Genomic DNA, 20045 nt, shown 5'->3' on the forward strand with positions numbered 1-20045 from the left:
TTGTTTGGGCTGGGTTATTCCACATGCAATTGCAAAGCATTTGCCAGTCTCCTTTTTAAACTGAATGTGCTTTGCAGTCACATCAGGTGCTTTCCTGTCGTGTGTGTAAGGAAAATCCAGCTACAGGGAAAGCCAGGACGAAACTACAAACTAGCAGTGTTGGAACGTCTCTCCTGGTGCTTGGCTAGCCCTGGTGGGGAATAAACTGCAGTGGCAGATTCAAGAGATGAACCCAGACAACACAAGAGAGCCCATCAATGCTAATGTATGACAAGAGAGCCAATGAAGATCTTTGAAATGTTTAGATATTGCCAGTCCCTCCGGCCACCACTCTTCCGTTTCTGGAGGCATCCAGGACAAAGTAACTAATGCCACCACTTCAGTTCCATGGCATCTTTCACCTGAGGATCTCAATGTGTTAACTAACCAACAAGTCTTTGCTTATAACACCATGGCAATATAGGCAAGAGCCATACAGGGATTACTCTTCCCACTAAGGAAATGCAGTCACATCTGGGGTAGTACATGGCAGCTGGTCAACAGCCCATAGTAACACCATGCAATGATGTAGAAAGGGAAGATGAGAACCCCAATGATTCTACAGGGGGGTATTTCAGGTAGGCTGGATATAATCAGTAGGGCTCTGTCTCTCTCACGGAGGCTGTGGAAGTCACGGATTCCATGACTTTCCATCACCTCCGTGACTTCCGCAGCGACCACTGTGGCTGGTTCTAGGGCAAGCCGCTTGGACAGCCCTGCGGCCAACGCAACGGCTGCTGCTGGAGCAGTCCCAGGGACCGCCTGAACAGCAGTCCCTAGGCAGGTCCCAGGACGGCTGGAGCAGCTGCTGTCTGCAGCCCCCAGCAGCTGGTGCTACTGCCTTCCCACCCCCAGCAATGCTCCCCACACCCAGGCACTCCAACAGCAACACCCCCCCCCGCAAAGATTTAGTCACAGGTATTTATAGTACAAGTCATGGACCATGAATTTTTGTTTATTGCCCATGACCTGTCCATGACTTGTACTAAAAATATACTTGACTAAATCATAGCCTTAATAATCAGAAATTTAGACACCAGGGTAATGTTCTTAATTCTTATGACAATTGCTACAGGATCTTTAATGACCACAGGTGCTCAGGACATGAGTCACCAAATGTACACAGAACCCTTGAGTCAAAACATTGTCCAACTCCTTGTCTCACTGGACAAATCAGTGAGCTGGCTGCACCTTTCCCTTGCGAACATCGGGGCTGTAAACAAGTTCCCGGATTTCGATAGCAAAGCCACTGAAATGGATATGTACTGCAGCTTTCATTGGTCACTCTGCAGCACCTCTCAATGGAACCTAGCCACACAGTATCCGTCACAGATTATTTATCATAAATCAAACAGCCAACCTACCAGTCGAATGTTGTCTTCTGGGCGGAGCAGGATGAACATGGCTTGCAAGTGCTGCTGGAGATCCCCTGAAGAAGAGAGGGAAAGGTGAGGATGCACATAGGCACTTTTAGTCATGTCCTACCTCCTGGCATCTCAAACATCCCCTGGACAGGTGCTGTCCTGGCTGCCGCCAGCTCCACCTGTCTCTGCACTGAAATGACTAGCATCTCTCTCTCTCTCGTCAGCTCTTTGCTCTGTGCCATTATCTGACCTGATCTTACCAGGTTCTCTGGGCAGACAGGACTTGCACTCTCTGACTAATGTTTGTCCCTCTAAGCCCTGTTCCAGGACACTTCTGAACACCCCCTTTATGTCCCAGCCCCATTCTAGTCTTGTGGGTCCCACATCTGGGTTGTCCCGTTTAGCTCACCCAGCCCCGTCATTGCATTCTGGCTCAGATAACCCCATAATGTACAATCCACTCCTTGCATAGAGCAACCCCCACCCAACAGGTTCCCGGGCTCCTGCCAGAGATTATCAGGACAGCCATTAATGTTAGCTGGAAATGTGAGCTAATGGTTTACTGGGGGCACTGAGAAAGGATGAAGGCGCTATCCCAGCTGCTCAATACATTAGAAGCTTGTTAATAAGAAAGGGAATGGAGTAGCACACGTTCCCAAGACGGCAGGCATTCACAAACCAAACCCAGATTAATTCCCGGCCTAAATCTATTCCCTTTGCACTTCCTTGGAGGGAGAATTTGCAGCAGTGCTGCTGCTCAGCACATGGAGAAAGAGGGATGTGTCTCCAGCAAGCACCTCACTCTCTATGAAACGTCAGCGAGCAACACAGCCTCCAGCAACAGACCCTCTCTGCAACTGGAAAAGTCACCTGCAACCCCAGGGAGCAGACCAGTAGCCTGCCAGGTGGCAGCTACCGCAGAGGAGCAGTACATATCCATCTTCCACCCTCTCCTTTCTCACGCAGATAGAAAACTTACACTAGTTAACCAGCTCCTTAGGGAAGGAAAAAGGTTTCAGTGGAGCAAGTGATCAGCACTATAAAGTCTTGTGGACATTAAAGGTTACGGAAACCTTAGTCCAGTGCCTCCAAGTGACAGCATACTGCACTGCCATGCAGGGAATCTGGGGCCCCTAGATTTCCAAGAAGGCAGGGGCTGGGAGAACTAGAGAAATATTGCAGCCGGTCCTTGGGCAGGTACCTTACACTGCTCCAGAATGGCTCCCCATCATCCATAGTGCTGAAGAGATCTAGTGGCAGCATTTGGCCCCCTCCACCAAAAGGTACTTGAACACAAGGCCTTTGTGGGGGTGGGGAGACACAGGAAGAGGGCAAACAGGAAGGGAGAGCTTGGAGCTTGCTCCCACCTTACAAATTTCAGCATCTGCAGAGTTGGTCCAAGAGCCTGTCCTAGGACAGTGTTTCACTGGGAAGGAATGGGGCACTCAGCTGGGCAGGAGAAGCTAGGAGACAGTCACTGGAAGTTTTGAGTGACTGCTGCAGGCAGATTGTTTCTTTAAACAACAAGGAGCCCTGGACACATTACAGAGTGAAACTGGCTCATCAATGGGATATACACAACTCTCTGCACCTTCATCGTTCCTGGGAGATAGATTTCCCTTCGCTCTCAACACTGCAGACTCCTGGCGCTGCCGGTGAGCCATCAGGAATCACACAAACTAGCACAAACTAGTTAAGATGACGGCGTTTTCCCCTTGGGGGAGCTCAAAGTGCCAGAAGTTCTACATCTCCCTTGCTCCAGATGGCTTCTGGAAGGAGCAACACCTGGAGTCTGATGCCCCTGGCGCATGAGGGCTTCACTCACAGTAAGTGGCTAAGAAAATGAAATACTCTGCGCCCCACACCTTTTCCAGATCAGATTAGACAAAACACAGCTACAGCCCCTAGGGTCTTTAACAATCAGCCACTGTTTCATCCTGGAGCTGCAAACTGCACCTAGCAGGTGAAGTCCCTAGGTACCCGATATTGCTAGCTTCCCTCCCAGCTGCTGATTTCAAGGAAAGACAGAGCAAGTTGCGGAGCAGGTTTCTCTCTCCGGGAAACTCTGAGTGGCCAGTTGGGGAGACATTTTATCCTTCTGATAGGGAGGGAGATTTTCTTTATTTCCCCATATTTCCCTGTTGGCCAACAGCCCACTCAACCCTGGTGGAGGCTTTAAACTTTACGCCAGAGAGAGATACAACATCCCTGGCCAGCTTCGCTGCCCTTACATGCCCCATGTGAGCGATGCAAACACCAGCCATTACACATCCCAAAATGCTGAGCAGGACCTGGGCAGAGGGGTACACCATGTTACCCTGTTATCAGGCCGTCGGGCTGGCACCACTGGCATTTCAAGGGCAGCTGCCACATCTCTAACACAACCCCCAGCAAGGCACAATGGTAACACAGGACTGATTTTGTTTAAACTGGGCTGGCAGGTGGGGTACAAGCTACCAGCCAGGATGGGAAGTTGGACTTTTCTAACTTTAAGTAGCCACATCCCCTTGGGTGTTTACATCTTGGGAAGCTGCAACATCTTTTCTTGGCTCAGTCAGGCCCTCACAGAGTCCGAAAGAATACATGTTAACTCCCTTCACAAAGGGGATTTTGCCAGGCACCACCTGGCAGTGCTCAAGAGGGAGCCCTGGGCAGAAGTCAAGCGTGGAAGGCTGTTTTCTTAGCTGGCCAATCTGCCAACTAGTCAATTTCCCCCTTTTGGGGGTGATGCTATTAAAAATACCACGGGGCTAGCATTAAATATTTCCTGTTGTGAAATAATAAATACCTTGTTTGCAGGGACTCCCCAACCCCTGCTTAATATGGGGGAAGAGGTTAGAAAAGTGCTCCTTCTCCATTTCTCTCAGGGCTGGGAAAGAAATCTGCCTGCCAGAATTCTGTGCGCACCAGAGGTTAGCAAGCTCTGGTGCTGAGCCAGGCAAAGGCCAAGAACGGAGATGGAGGTTTCATTTCCATGTACTCCTCTCACCACCAGTGGTTGGTTCACAAATTGGAACCATGTTGTGTGCAAGACTGTACAGCTCAGAGCTGTTCTAACTTGTGTGGTGTAGTCGATTTCACCAGGCAACAATAAAAGCAAGTACTACTACTTCAGACATTCTTCACTGTGTGCACAGATATTAAAAGATATACATAATATACAGATAGGGAGGAACTGGTTGAGAATTTGAAAGAGGAAGGCAGCTTGGGTAAAAGCGATCATGAAATGATAGCGTTCATGATTCTAAGGAATGGTAGGAGGGACAACAAAATAAACAATGGATTTCAAGACGGCAGACTTTAGCAAACTCAGGGAGTTGGTAGGCAAGATCCCACGGGAAGCAAGTCTAAGGGGAAAAACAACTGAAGACAGCTGGCAGTTTTTCAAAGAGACCTTATTAAGGGCACAAGAGCAAACTATCCCACGGCGTAGGAAAAACGGGAAGTCTGGCAAGAGACCACCCTGGCTTAACCAGGAGATCTTCACTGATCTAAAAATCAAAAAAGGGTCCTACAAAAAGTAGAAACTAGGTCAAATTACAAAGGATGAATATAAACAAATAACACAAGTATGTAGGGACCAGAACAAAACCCAGGTCAACTGACTCCCAATCCAGTGCTCTATCCTATAGGTCATGATGCCTTCTAGAATACAAAATACAATTGCTACAAGTGATCACCCCAAAGCAGGTTTGCCCTTGCAGAAATTTGATCTCTGCAGACTCCATATTCACTGCATGAGTGTTTTCTTACTCAGGCAACTATACCCCTGATCTAAGACTGCGAACCTTTTGGAAGTCAGCTCCAACACATGGAGTCTGGGCACCAGAGAGCTGTAGTTCTGTTTATGCTACCACTGCATGATCTAGTTTGGCCAGGATCACACCTGAATTTCATCCAGCTGGGATAAAAGATGATCCTCTCCACACAGTAAAGCTAATAGAGCATATGTCAAGCAGAAACTTGGGCTGTAACTGTGCAGAGTATTTTGGAGAGTGAAAAAGAGAGACAGGTCAAGGGATTAGTTCTAAAAGATGCTGGCCCCACTTGCATACCACAGACAGATTCACTTAAATCCTCAGCCAAAGAGACTGGCTTTAAACCAACGTTCAGCCCATTATATTTTCTTTCAAAGGCAGGGTTTTATATGCCCGACCCCAGCCTCCCATAGCTCAGCTACTGCTCCTACCATGGTTTTGGCCAGGGCGTGAGGGGAAAGAATTTGCTGACTCCTGATGTTTTCCTTAGAAGTGTTACCATTGGGAGTTGGGGCGGGGTGCGTGCATGGAGACTCTCACTGATCATCTCTTTGGTTCTGCAGGGTGTGCAGCTGTGTGACGTTCTAACAACGCGACAGTGCCATGGAAATAGTGGCTGGAACCAACTGAAATCTCTTTTGGGTGGTTGTTTTTTGGCAAGGACAAAGTTGAATCCAGCCTCTCTGGTTTTTGTCTCTGACCCAGAGGAAATTCAAAGTTCTCAACATTATATGTTCCCTCGCAGAGATTGTTTAAAGGAAGAAGAAAAAAAAATGGAGACACTGATGCCTGTAAAATGCCATCCATGAATCGGCACCATGTATACACTGAGCAACAGTCTTCCCTGCAGCATTTGGGTTTCATTATTCAGAGACCGACTTTTCCAACAAAGGATCAAAACAGAAAACAAATCAAGCTTCAAAGAGGGTGGAATTCTGACTCGCTTCATGTTATCGTTCAGTACATGAATCTATCTGAATAAAAGACACATTAACATAGATTCCTAATACTTCCCACCACCACTCAGAATTAGAAGGTCTTCATTTTTGCTGTCAATAAACAAGCTGTTTACAGACCAGGGAGAGCAGTTACTCATCCCAGATTATCCCAGGTTCTGGACATTATGCACCAATCTTTGCATATGGACCCCAATAAAAAGGTTACTGGATACATTACTAATGCAGGACATCATCCTTTGGGGCAGACATAGTTGCACTAATGCACTTTCAATAATGTTACTGGATGGGAAGAGTTTGCACCCTTGGCAATTCAGCTGTTTATGTAGAACCAGTGACCACATCGACATGCTATCACAATCGCGTCTCTAAATCACCACTTTGGTGAAAAGACAGATTGAGAGCTTTGGAATTTGTTGGGAAGGGATTGCTGCATTCAAGTTTATATTACTGGGACCCTCAGGTCTACCACCATGAAGTGTGGCAGCCGTCCGAGATGAAAGCCAAGAGCTGCACTAACATGGCTTTGGTAGGTTGGCGCACAATCCCAAAGAGGAGAATTTAGGGGACCGGGCAGTAGGAAAATCTGGGCTGTCAGATGTAAACGGAGGCGGTGTATTTACCTGCATGCTTGTTGCGTCTGTTGTTGATTCTGGGGCTAGACGACCCATTTCCTCGGGGCAGGAAGAGAGCTGCACCTTTCACAGCAAGGAAGCTTTCACTGATGCTGCAAGGGGAAGAAAACCAATGAGCCAGTGGTAAGGAGAGAAAGCACCACAACAAACAAGGGCCCTGAACAGGGAAGATACTTAAACCCAAACCATTGTGCTGGTGAAGGACAATTAGTTTCTTTCCCCTCTAGAAATACTGCAGGGTTCACAGCATGGATGTAAGTGAGTCATGTGTAGGGCTATTGAGAGCAATGGTACATAAACTGTAGTATTGCCCTAAGAGGGGTTTTTGATTTGGAAACCTAGATATCTGGTAGACGTTTCCACATGGCAAGATGTACATCAGTGCTTGAAATCCATAATGTAATGGATTTGGCAAATCCTGTGCTTTGTTGTTCTGAGAGATAGCTGATGCCCCATAGCAACAGATGCCTTGCTTTTGTAGTTAGTTGAAGGACCATCAGTCCATACAACAGATTAACGGACCATAAAACTCTATTGTCTGATGATTCATATGATAATTGGCTCATGAAGAGACCCAAATAAATTAAAAGCTAAACCATAATGCTGTTACTTTAAGACACCTTTCATTGGCTTGACTTTGCCCTTAAATCAAGTGACATGAAGAATGAAGTGCACCTCTGAAGTAACTACACAGAGATTGGTTTCAGAGTAGCAGCCGTGTTAGTCTGTATTTGCAAAAAGAAAAGGAGTACTTGTGGCACCTTAGAGACTAACGAATTTATTAGAGCATAAGCTTTCGTGAGCTACAGCTCACTTCATCGGATGAGCTGTAGCTCACAAAAGCTTATGCTCTAATAAATTTGTTAGTCTCTAAGGTGCCACAAGTACTCCTTTTCTTTTTACACAGAGATTTAGACCCTCTTCTGAAAAAGATTTTATGTTAAGAAAACTCTGTAAGTAGCTTTCTTTTATAAAACATATGTCTGTTGTAGTTCATTGAGGAAAACATGATTCTTAGCACAACTCTGCTGGGATTAAGTCATCCTGGTACACAGAGCTTGGGGCACCCGTTTTACTCCGAACTGAAAGGGGAAACCCCACAAAAACATTCAAAAGTAGTAAATCCAAAACGACAATGCTAGAGTAACAGGATGAACTATGCACGTTTTAGACAGGATATGAGAGTCCCTGCCATTGTGCACAAAGGCTCCATGCCTTCCATGAGAAACCAGCTCGCTGGGTTTGTTCACCCAAGAGACTAATAGCCTCTTTACGTGCCTTTCTCACGTTAAATACAACAGTTTATGATTCCCCTCTCAAAGGCTGGGGTAATGAAATGGAAGTTAAAACAGCACAAAACCCCTCCACATATTTGAAGAAAATGAAAAGTTACAAGAAATGGATAAAAGCTAACCCATGCCAAGTTAACACCCTTCGCACATACTTCCTCTTCACAACGGTGGACAGATCAAAGGGCTGTCTTAGCAACCTGATTCATGAAAGAATTTAAGCATGTGTACAGTTAAGCACATGCTTAAGCCCCATTGAAGAAAAAGGCTTTGTACAGAATTCAGTTGTCATTCAGTGCCGGGGTCAATGGGACCAGCATGTGCACAAGTGCTTTCCTGAACTGAGGCCTTATTGCTGGATATCCTGACTGCTTTGCAAGAGTAAGTTTCAGTAATTACAACCTTCTCATCTCTGCTCTAACTCCACACACTCCCATGGGAAGAGTGGTTTGCCCCTGTCCTCGAATGGCACCCGAAGTGGGAACTCTCTTTATAGAGACACCTCAAGGGAGCACCTAAGCCCAGAGCTCCCTCTGCTGTGCTGTGCTTTTTCACCTTGGCAGTTGTACACTTCCCCGGGGCCTTTTCCTTTTAGCCCATGACTTGCCAGCTCTTTAGTGTCTTGGTCCAACACACCAGAATTTCAAGAGGAAGAAAAGTTCTTCCTAGATCAAAAAGGATCAAGAATCGTTATTGTGCTAAATTAAAGATGCATCACTGGGCATGCAGAACAGATGTTTTCTCATGAAAAATCAGTCCTTCAGATCCTCCCAGGACAAGAATTTTAGCCAACAGCTCTACTGGCACCATATGACAATTATGTTCTCTACAAAGCCTTTAGGCTACACAATGCCTTGAATTATACTTTGGAGCTACCAAGAAAAAGTTCAGTTATCTTGAAACCACTTATTTTGTAAAATCCGCCTGCTGGGCCTCACTTCCCCATAACTACATTTTTTCCAGAGTCTGTATTGGCTTCATGCTTCACAGAAGTGTGTTTCTGATTTTGCCACTAGCAGAACAGGTTGCTGAACAAGGCTGCTGACCCACCAGCTAGAGATCGTGTGGATAAAACACAGTTCTGTGCTATGTTGAGCCACTCTTTCAAATGAGATTATAGGAGAGCAAAGGCTAATGATAAAGGAATTACTTTCCCCCTTCCTCTGCCCGCTGCAGCTTCATCTCAAAAGGACTGTCAGACGCGATTGAAGGTTTCCTGCTTCACTAGAAAAAAGTGAAATGGGCACAGTCTTCTCAGCAACTACTTAACCAGCACAGCCAGCCACTGATATTGGCACTCCACTTGTGCCTGTTTCCCTAGAAGGTTGACTTAACGTGAGCATTTATGAAGATACTTTTAGGGGATTAAGACGAACACACGTGGAGGGCTGGGCAGCTCAAACACTGAGTTAAAATCTATTTGTTTATATGGTTCAGTCATATCGGCATTAGTCTTCCAGGGATGAGAATGTTCTGTGCCTACATTCTCCAGCCCTCGTCTATTCTATGGTCCCATGCTCTGTACAGTATGAACAAGGAATCTTAAGGGGGAAAAAGGCGGTTGATATTTATTGCTGGGGGGAACAAGGCAGAGAAGGAACACACAGTTCAGCATGTTTACTAGATACCATTAAAATGTTTTCTGGCATTTCTAGTTCTTACTCCTCTGGGATTGGTGCCTGCCTGAACCAGAGGGGCGCTGCAGAACTACAGGCGTAGAGATCAGGTATGCCACTGTCCTTCAGAGAGTTTGCCACCTTCGCTATTTTTGTGCAGTTTGAATCAGCGTTTCGGGACACCTATCAGCCTGCTCAGTCGGTGAGAGCTGGAGCGTTAATCATAGAGGTGCTGCATGCGCCAAGGAGATGTGTGCGCGTCTCAGAAGGGAATACAGTCTCCAGTCAGAAAGCAGGTTTTTAAGAATGTGGAAAAACAGATTGCTTCTGTGCAGCAGGAAGATCAAGTAACCAGAACCAAGCAGCCGACAGGGCAGGCATCAGTGAAGGTAACAACTCACTCAAAAGCAAGGGGAACTCACGACGACAGTAGCAAATCACAGTCACTCTATTAAACCATCACATCCCCATCTTTCTCCCTGGTTTAATGGCCAGGGAAGAGTTTTTTTGCAGCAATCATGCACATCTTATCACAGGTGGCCTTTCACCCACCCCAATCAATAAATAAAATCATTGATAACTGCCTGCACAAGATACATGGCTGACACCATCCTACACAGGAGTCAATTTCTAAACAATCCACACAGCTGTTGAGGGTAACAGTGTGACAAAAGGGCAGCTCAGTCTGGCCTCATAGGAGGGAGACTTGCTGGTTTCCCAACACTTGCTTTCATTTCATTTGGAACTCTCATTTTTAAAAGGAGAGGCCAGCCCTAACAATTGGCTCATGAGTTCTCTCCATCCAGTACCATCACATCGCTGCTGAGAATCTCGTTCCTTTCATTTCCTCCCCGCCCTCTGTTTAATATCTTTAAGTTAAGCCAACAATGCAGTAAGTTTCTCGAGTCCCATGAGACCAGGACCTTAGCACTGAATGCTACCTTGTTCCACCCCTTTATGAGTCAGCAAACGTGGCTCACCAGACCACGATTTGGAGAAAAGTGTCACCAAGACAAGTCACACCTCTGCTTAGATGCAGAGAATGTACCCCGTGGGCCAGATTAACAGACTTTTACTTACAGGGCACCAACTGGTCAGTGATTTCCCTTCCCAACATCCCCCAGAAGGTAAGTGGAAATAAGAGACCAAAGCACCTTGCATACTTCCTTGATCGTATTTTAAGGGCTGGCTGTTGGTACGTTATGAGAATGCTGCTCACTGCGCCTAGAACATGTATTTCATTATGTCATTGAGGGATTGGCTGAAACTGCACTGTCCTGGAAAGATGATGCTCTGCAAACCAGCCAGCTTAACGAAGGTACTACTGATGCCTTACCACGTGCTGGGAGAAACACGCCTGCCATTCGTTGGGGTGCTCACGGCATGAAGGAAGGAAAAGGAGACGTGGTTGGGTGAACCAGGCCACAACTTTATTCGTCAAATGGTATCCAAGGCTCCTGGCAGGGGACGGCCCAGGGAAGCCACTCTCTCTCTCTGCCAATTCCTGGGGTGCTCCCACCGCAGGGGGAGCCAATCACCACACTAGGAGGTGATCTGAGCGTCTCCACTTGCCCATAGGATCCCCCTCTTTTGGGCACCGCCGTAAAGCCCATTGGTAGGGCAGCTCCTCTATGGCAGCATCCCTGCCTCTTTTTCCCATTTGTCCCCAGGGGAAAGACATGTTGCCCCCTGCCCCATCTGGTCAGGAGAATGCCCTCAGGATGTTACCTTCTTGGATCTGGAGTCTAAATCAATGACTTCCGGCACTGGAGCAGCCACAAATTGCAACTAAATGACTCTCATGTAGGACCAAGCTGTGCCCTCCGAGGGGGACAATCCCACCTTCCCGGTGCCCTAAACCCAACCCCTAGGTTTCACTGCAAGGAAAGTGAAAAATTCAGCCTGCCTCAGACAAACCTGGTTGTTCAGGGAAACATCTGTGCCCAGCCACAAGAGTCTGCAGTGACCTAGATAAGGGAGGGAAGGCGGGCAGGCTGAGTGCTGGAAACCAGCAAACTGGAAGTGGCCCTGAACGAGGGCTCCAAATCTCATGCAAAATCCCACAAGTGCTCCAGCTCACCCTGGAATGTGGGGGTGGGAATCTTGAGGGATCTGGCTTGTCCTGGCCTTTTTGCCCTCACCTATCTCGGGAGTCGCCAAACTCATCCCTCACTGGGCTTGGGTCCCTCAATGCACAGTTTGTTTTTAAATAGGATGCCAGCCACCACTCCCAGGCCACAGGCCATACAAAAACCTACTTATCCCCACCTGAGATGATGCCAGAGATGCTCAGTGTTATTCATTTATTACACGTGCAAGCTGGCCACGGCTCCAAATACACTGCTAAGGAGAGCCACGTGTTTTCACTGTACTGTGAACAGGTATTTAGTGCTTCTAGAGAACTTTCCATTTCCAAAGCACTTTACCCACTCTCCTGGCCATCTGACTGGACACCAGGACAACTCATATGGCTTCTGCTGCTGCCCCCACTTCCTACTGCATCACCCCAGCACAAAACATTGCAAAATGCATCTTTATGGATGGTTCTTTATAAAGAAGGAAAACAGCTGCTCTAAAGCAAAGCAAGGAAAGCAGGGAGGCACCTGGGCTGCTTCTGGCAACGTCTAATACCAATAAACACTTAAAGACTATTGAGAGTCTGAGGAGAGCTCTCCAGTCAGTTCTGCTTATTCATCAGAGCAGCTTCCTTCCAGCAGGCTTTGTCTGGACCAGCCCTTAGTCAGGCACTTACCAAAGCAGCCCACCTGACGGGGGACTGAAACAGACACTCTGAAAGGTGCAGCCGAGAGGTGGCGGACGGAAGACTTCCCCTCTCCCCCTATGGCGGCAGGCACTCTGAACCAAGCTACTCTGCAAAAGACAAAGCCCCCAGCCTTTGTCAGCTCACTAACCATGAGTGCCGTGGGGCAGAGTCAGGAAGGGGACCCGCATGACAGTTTATTGAAAGCAGAGCTTATTGTTCAGAGGTCCTTTTCTAAAAATGGGGATTCCAGATATTTTATATTTGAACACCCTCCCCCGCCCTGCGTTTATAGCAAAATGCCAAGTTTCTTTGCTAGTCTATGACATCATTCGCTTGGGCTCTGCAGAAATGGATTGGAAACTGTGGCCAATATGGAGAGCAACTGCCCTGCAAGACAAGAGGCTGCCCTTCTATTTCTGTGCCAAGTCAGGGGTAGCTCTAGGTCACTGTGACAATGGAGTTATGCTGTAACCATGGAGGCCTGTAAGCTGCCAAGCAAGAGATTTCCCTAAAGGCCATCTCTGGGGACACAGCACCGCCTGGCAGAGGAGTCTGGAGGCCAGGGACGATGAATGGCCCACATTGCTGGAGCCGTGCCTGGTGCAAGCAGCTATTTCCAGGTAGTTTGTGCTGCAGCTCTCTGCCCCACACACAGGGCTGCCCCTCGCAGCCCCAGAGGGCGGCCGTTAGGAGTGTTAAAGAAGGGAGGTAGAAAGCTAGAGGGACTGAAAGCAAGAGGTGAGTCAGAGCGCGTTTGCGGCTTTCCCACAAGAAATGAAACAGCCCGCAAGTTAGCATGCTAGCATGTTCCTGAGTGACAGCACTCAGCAGACAAAGCGCTACACAGCCCGCAAGTTAGCACGTATGTTACTTAGGGCTAGTCTTCACTGGCAATGGTAACCTGGCTTGTGTGGTCGCGGCAGAGCACTGGGAGAGAGCTCTCCCAAAGTGCTAAAAAACCACCTCCACAAGGGGCATACCAGTGTGTAGCGGACAGGACAGACACAAGGTGGGAAAGGGACATGGAGGTACTGCGAGAAGAAGGCACTTGACCTAGCTCACATTCTAGGCCACTGGAAGGGTCAGGCAGAGACTTCCAGGTCCCTGGACTCCCAGTCAACTGCCCTAGTACCAGACCATGCTTTCCTCTCAGAAGAGCTATGTCTATTTTGCTACAGTACCAGGATCTGGAACTCACGCGGTGGGCAAGAGTGCACATGTATTTACTTTAAAATTTACACTGCTCTTCCAAGTTCTATTAGGTCTGATCTCTCGACAGATCAATTTCAGTCCTAATGCTCAGGCTCCTTTAATCTACGATTTAAAAAAATCAAGCCATAAGAGAGGGCTAGCACTCCACCAATGGCTAGAAAGAGCAGCAAGCATTAATCCCGAGCCCCTTCCCAAGGCTGTGGAGCTTGAAAGACAGGGCAATCCAGGACCGCACACAGCAGGGTGTTGCAATGTACCCAAATGAAGAGAACTGCACATTGAATGTGCGACACTGGGTGCAGAAGAAATGCAGAGCATTATAAAGGGAAGCAGGACCAACCACCACGTTTGTCCCCCCGCCCCCAGTTCCTGTACAGGAAGGGATGAGCCAGTGCCCGCACAGCTTTCGTCACAGAGCATTCCCTCCATCTCTGGCTCAACACCAAGCCCATGCAAAGGTGCATTTCCATCACACACTTCAGCACAAAGAGGAAACTATTTTAAAACTAACTGTGGAGGGGGGGGGGGGGAAGAGAAAGAGAGACAGGACACGACACCAGAAGTTCATGGTGTACAGAGGATTAGTCCTGCTCCCAAGGGTATGGCAGTCCCACCAGCTGGTGGGCAAGTTACACCTGCAGGCAGCTGAGGGTCCTTTGTCAGGGCAGCATGGGACAAAGGGCAATATGAGGGTGCACTGATGGCAGTCTGCCCCCGAGGCTACTGCTGTGGTGTGTTTTGCAGGAAACCAGAGCAAGTGCATGAGACTAGAGACAGTGCTCAGCCCACTCACTGCTACACTCCAGACACTCCTATGGCTCCCATCCTAACAGCAGCGAACACCACACCAGCAAGGAGTGTATCCGACAACACAGCTGAGAGGGAGGGGAGGACTATTACCCTCACTGACAGATGGAGAACTGCAGCACAGAGAGAATACATGACGTGACCAAGCACACCCAGGATCTGTATGCAGGGAGCTGAACCCATTTCCCACGAGTCCCAGGACAAGGCTGTCCTTCCCCAGGCTCCTGCAACGCTTCAAGGAAGGAAGGAAGGAAATCAGAAACAGACATGGATGTTTTGGAAACCATTCTGCAAGTTTAGGAGATTCCAAACATTGGGCCTCTCATCAGATGTTTGCCAGGACAAAGCAAGTTGCTACCCATTTCCCCCTGTTATTGTGGTTTATTTGTTTTTTGGCAAATCCTTTCCTTCCTGCCCCTCTGTGCTGTGCCCGTCTTTTGAAGCCTCAGGTTTTGGTCACCACCAGAGGAAAGTGACTGCATTAGTGAGTCATTTTGTAGAGCTATTCTTGCGTTCCAGTTGAAGTTTTGCTTGTGGCTCCTTGTCACAGGCACTAGGGGATTTCACACAAACTACCAGGCTCCTAGGGCTGTATAAAGCAGAGATAACGCTACGAAGCCCACAGGCTACAAGTACTTATTAAAACTCACTGACCAAAGGCTGGCATGACAGCAGGCGGAACCACACGAGACTAGAAAATGTGTCCAGGCAGCCCAGCGGGGTTAGTTGACAGCATGCACTTGTATGCCTAGACCTCTCTAACCCCAAGTACAGAAAAAAGACCAAGTGCCGAGCAGCAGACAGGCTATGGCTTACCGAAAGGGCACTGTGACGCGTCTGTGAAAATGGCAACGCTAAGGCTGAGGGGAGAACAGGGAAGTGGTATTCTCACAGAAGTCAAGCACTTGCCATTCTGCACTTCTGCAACTTGAGAAACAGCATGGGGGAAAACCAAATGAAGCGTGGGAACCGAGCTCCGACTCTCAGATGTTTGACGCAAACCACTTTTTTAGCAACATCTGCACTTGTACAAAGGTTCAAAACAAAGGAGTTGTCAACAGGCATTTCCTCTGCTGGGAGGTGGGGCTCTCTCCAGGGAGTGAGCGGTGATGAAACAGGCAGACACCACACACTCCAGTGGTGTATACATGGTGGAACAGCATTGCCTGCCCCCTACTCCACCTCCTTTTCTACCTCAACATCTTGGCTAACATGGAAGATATCTGCAGAAGCTGCTCACGAGCCACCAGGCACTCAGATACCCTGGTGATGAGATGCCGTACGAACCTGAATGGACTGGAAGGGCTCGGCTGGTTTGCATTAGATTCCCCCTGCAGACTAAAGAACATTTAAAGCAGGAGCAGCCTGGACACAACCCTCAAAAAGAGAGCTCTCCTCTCATGCAAACGTAACAACCCTGCCCAGACAGGGGAAGCGACTGGCCCAAGATCACAAAGCAAGCCAAAGGCAGAGCTGGTGACAGAAGCTAGGAGCCCTCATTCCCAGGTTTGGGATTGCACAGTTAGCTCATTCTTAGCCATCTCCTGGGTCTACAGCTGACAAATCCAATACATCACGTATCCCTGAGTTCGCTGGCATCTGTCCTTTGCTTCCCTCTTGCAAGAGCGATTGGCTCTGCTGTTTTTCAAAACACAGTCATTTTGAAAAGCAGCAGTGCCAACGCTCCCTCCAACAATCCCTCTCATAAGAGGGAAGCGAAGGGCAGACGTCAAACGGAATCGAGACCATTAAGCCCTCGGAGGGAATGCTACCAGCCTTCTGGGACCAGCGCCAGAGCAGCAGGGCTGGTGCAGGCCATGCCAATGAACCACCAGCCACAGGGGCCCTACAACGGGAGCTGGATATTTACCCCTCATGCTCCAGTCCCCCGCGGAGCAGCACACAAGCCCGGTGTTGATGAGCTTGAGCTCTCTGGGGAACCCAGGTGTCTTCCCTCGTATCCTGGCTCTGGCTGGGCCACATGGCAGATCCCTCACACTCTGTGTTTAACAGGAAAGCCAGGTTTTTCCCAAACTCCCTCTGTGCTGACACAGATCCGCTCCAGACAAGCTGCTCTCTCTCTCTTCCACAGGACTCAGTCCCCCATCACGTACAGGCCAGGGAAGTTTGTGGGAGAGGGATCAAGCGACTCTGGAGGGGCCCAGTTTGACACAACACTGCCGCTGCAGAGAACAGGAGAAGCTACACCGGAGGCTAAGCAAAGGGCTCTAATCTCATCAGCACAATCAGAGCTCCTGCCAACAAGGGTGTGTTTGGCAACACCCTTCAGTGTTCTACAGGCAATGCTTCAGCCCACGCAGCCTCAACAGGTCTCAGCACTGTCCTGCGGACAGCCGCAGCACCTGGCGCATTCCTCCTCTTCTTCACAGCGCTCTGAAATCAGCTAGGTCGCAAGCATGCAGATCCCCATCAGGTTCATTCCCTTGCAGGCACACACGGACTGTATTCATTAAAGGAACAATAAAGATGGCTTCTTTTAAAACCAGACTCCAGAGAAAGGAGTCAAACTCACTGTCAAATTTCTGCAGCTAGTGCAGATGACGTCAAAGCCTGTACACTTCCCCTTTACCTTGCCTGCACTCTCCAAGGCTCCTATGAATGAATGAGCCCAGCAGTACACCGCCCGCCCCTCCTAGCTCAAGGAAGCAACATAGCAAGTCCCTTCACGTGGGCACAGGTTCCTGCTTTGACTCTAAAAGGCAGAGAAAAGGTCTGTAAGCCCAAACTCAAATTAAATACAGCTCGCCCACCCTAAATATCTAGAGACATAATGCCCTGACCCCCAAGCTAGTGTACAAGTAGGAGTTCACTCTTGAGCTGGTGGCCAGCAGCTGAACTGCAATCACATCCAGAAACTTATGGATTTTACATGAGATTCTTCCTCACATCCTCTCACTATCAAACATCTGTTGCGTTTCCTGTCAGGCAACAACCTCAAGGTCAAAGAGGAGCCAGCTGAGAAAGCGAACAAACTTCCTGACTCCCTCACACACGTTTCCCATGCAGCTCATGGCTTGGCAAGAAGCACTCTAGGAAAAGCCAGTGTTAATACTTTGAACCAGAATTGTGACTGTTGTTTTAGGTGAAATTAGCACCTTGATTATTCTCTTGTCACAGGGGACTTGATGTACATTCAGATAACAGAATCTTCCAATGTAATACATACATTTCAGGGGATGCGACCTTGCCTTGTATAATAGGTGGTTTTGTCCAATTCTGCTGTAACATGGTATGAAGCATAGTATTCAGTACGCAGCAATATAAGCAACAGGTAATTCAGAAGACGGATGCAAGCTCCCAGAGAGGCCAGGCCTGTGCTACAGACTATACTGGTAGAACTATATTGCTCAGGGGTGTGAAAAATCCACCAACGCAGCTACCACCTCTCAGGGAGGTGGGTTAACTATGCCAATAGGAAACATTCTCCAGTCGGCGTCTGAGCATCCTCACTTGTGATGCAGCATTTTACATGTAAGCTCAGTCTGTGGGCAGGCCGACAGGATTCCTTACACAGTGCAAACAACTAGCCATAATAATAGCAAAGAAAGGTTTTGGGTTCATAATACTAAAGCCTAAGAGAACCTGGCTTCAAGAGAGCAACAATCACATGACTCTGGTCAAAAGTCATTTAATTTGCTTCAGTTTACCCATCTGGAAAATTGAAACCAGTTGTCTGTAAAGTGCCTTGAAAGGCTTGAGAGAGGCACAAAAGAATTGCTCCGACAGCACTCCCAACTCAAATGATTCTTTAAAAAAGGGGTGGATAAAGCAATATACAGCTGACATTGAGAAATTCTGGTATTAAATGTTTACAGCAGATGTACAATACCATGCATTTTTAAAATTAGTGACAGACTGGAAATGAGGAAGCAAAAGGCGCTTGGTTTATATGATACCATCTCCCAAGACTCTTAGGTCTACAAGTCAAGAGATTCCCAGACTAAATCCCTACATGATATATTCTTCTAGCTCTATATATTGTTTAAATATCTATGGACTTCTAATATACATACTCAGCCTTGCTAAGCAGAAAAGTTATACCCAAGGGAGTGCTTCTAAGAGTTATTACCATATGCTCCATGCTTATTTAAATACTTGGTTCTGTCCAAGACTAGCTGGCTTTCATTCTATGAGCAAAGCGATAAGATATCCCTTTGGTGAGAGTATGAATGCACTTTAACCAGCTTGAAAAAAAACTCAAACAGCAGAATTTATTCTTTATGTCAAGGATCAAAAAAGGCTAAACAAACTGCCAATTTAGTTTTCTTAAAATTAATCCCCATTTTACAATGCATCTTCCCCCTTTCAGGATTAACACAGACAGTCCTGGAGGGCATTCTTTGAATTGTATCTTCATTTCCTTAGTCACTGAAGGTTGAAAGCACAGCTTCCTCATGCAAAGTTTGTTAAAGTTTAACCATCCCTGAGCAGTTTGGTGCAATACCTCTGAACAAAACCCATTACTATCGCCTCTGCTCCAAATACATTTAATTTTTAAAAAACAGCTTACTACTAATCTGGGCACAAACTTCTCTCTACAAGCATGGAGCTGCGCGAGATTCCCGGCTCCCCCAGACCTAACCATGTTTGGTCTGGCTAGCAGAGCCCCATAACTTTAAACAAAAGAGACACTGTCGCTTTAAATATTACTGTAACAGAAGTCAAGTGAGACACACTGAGGTCAACATACTGTCCCTCTCCATATTAGTTAAGTCCAGGGCCATCTATATTTAGCCAAAGCACACCCAACACTACAAGGATGGAAAAAGAACTGAGACCACTGACTCTCCTGAATTAGAGTACTGGCTGCATCCCCTGTGAATGGGATGGTCTGGACATCAGCAAAGCAAGCCCGCACAATAAGGGATGATCTGGACATCAGCAAAGCAAGCCCACACAATCCTCCCCTTGCCGGCACAGAGCTGTATTTGTATCTTGTCTTGATTCACATCCTCCCTAAAATCTACACTAGTCCCTAACCCTACCACACACAAATCTGGCCTTGCACCAACTGATACCGTTCAATAGGTGTGATTCAGGTACAGGCAGGTTTTGGATCACTGGGACAATGACGGCTGCTTGAGTCAGAGGTGAAACATTCAGTCTGTTGGGAACGCAAATAAAGAAGTTTAGTGCCTGGGCACTACTGCTGCACTGGTAGCAGCTTTGGTTACAGCTGCCAGACTGAGTGCTAACAAAGATGCGAGTTGGACAGTGCTAGGCAGCAGCAAAGAAAACCAATACAGATGTGGGTCCAAAGAATAAAGTACAGTAACATTAGATGCTGGTTTTGGGCAATTTGGATTTAAAAGGGAATCTTGTAAAAGCTGCATTTGGGGCCAGTGCAGACCAGACATGTAGCTGAGATGCAGTAGAGGTAGCCTTGTCTGAACTGTTACTGCCCTTTCACCTTAACTAGGTGTAGCAACAATGGGAGCTCAAGCATGGGTAAGGCCCAGGCAGCCACCAGCACTGTGAACGCTGTCATGTAGGCCTCCTTCAGCAGGTACGGACAGCATGGTGATTGTGTTCGTGGCCACCTGGCGGTCCATCTGTACGAGTGCTCCCACCGTCACTAACACGG

The 20045-nt window shown here is 47.7% G+C and overlaps 1 protein-coding gene across 6 annotated transcripts in view; it reads right to left on the reverse strand.

Annotated features, from left to right (window-relative positions):
- Positions 1-20045, reverse strand: part of SSH2 (slingshot protein phosphatase 2) — a 139779-nt gene that overhangs the window by 31361 nt on the left and 88373 nt on the right. For 5 of the 6 annotated variants that reach the window (XM_038375316.2, XM_038375321.2, XM_038375320.2 and 2 more), the window contains 2 exons: positions 6741-6844; positions 1404-1468 (listed from right to left, as the gene is read on the reverse strand). In XM_038375316.2, coding sequence (XP_038231244.1) covers positions 1404-1468; positions 6741-6844 — 169 coding nt within the window. The remainder of the gene's footprint in view (positions 1-1403; positions 1469-6740; positions 6845-20045) is intronic. The other variant, XM_043499237.1, reaches the window with a different exon arrangement.

This window comes from Dermochelys coriacea, chromosome 17 (assembly GCF_009764565.3).
Source record: "Dermochelys coriacea isolate rDerCor1 chromosome 17, rDerCor1.pri.v4, whole genome shotgun sequence".
Lineage (NCBI taxonomy): Eukaryota > Metazoa > Chordata > Testudines > Dermochelyidae > Dermochelys > Dermochelys coriacea.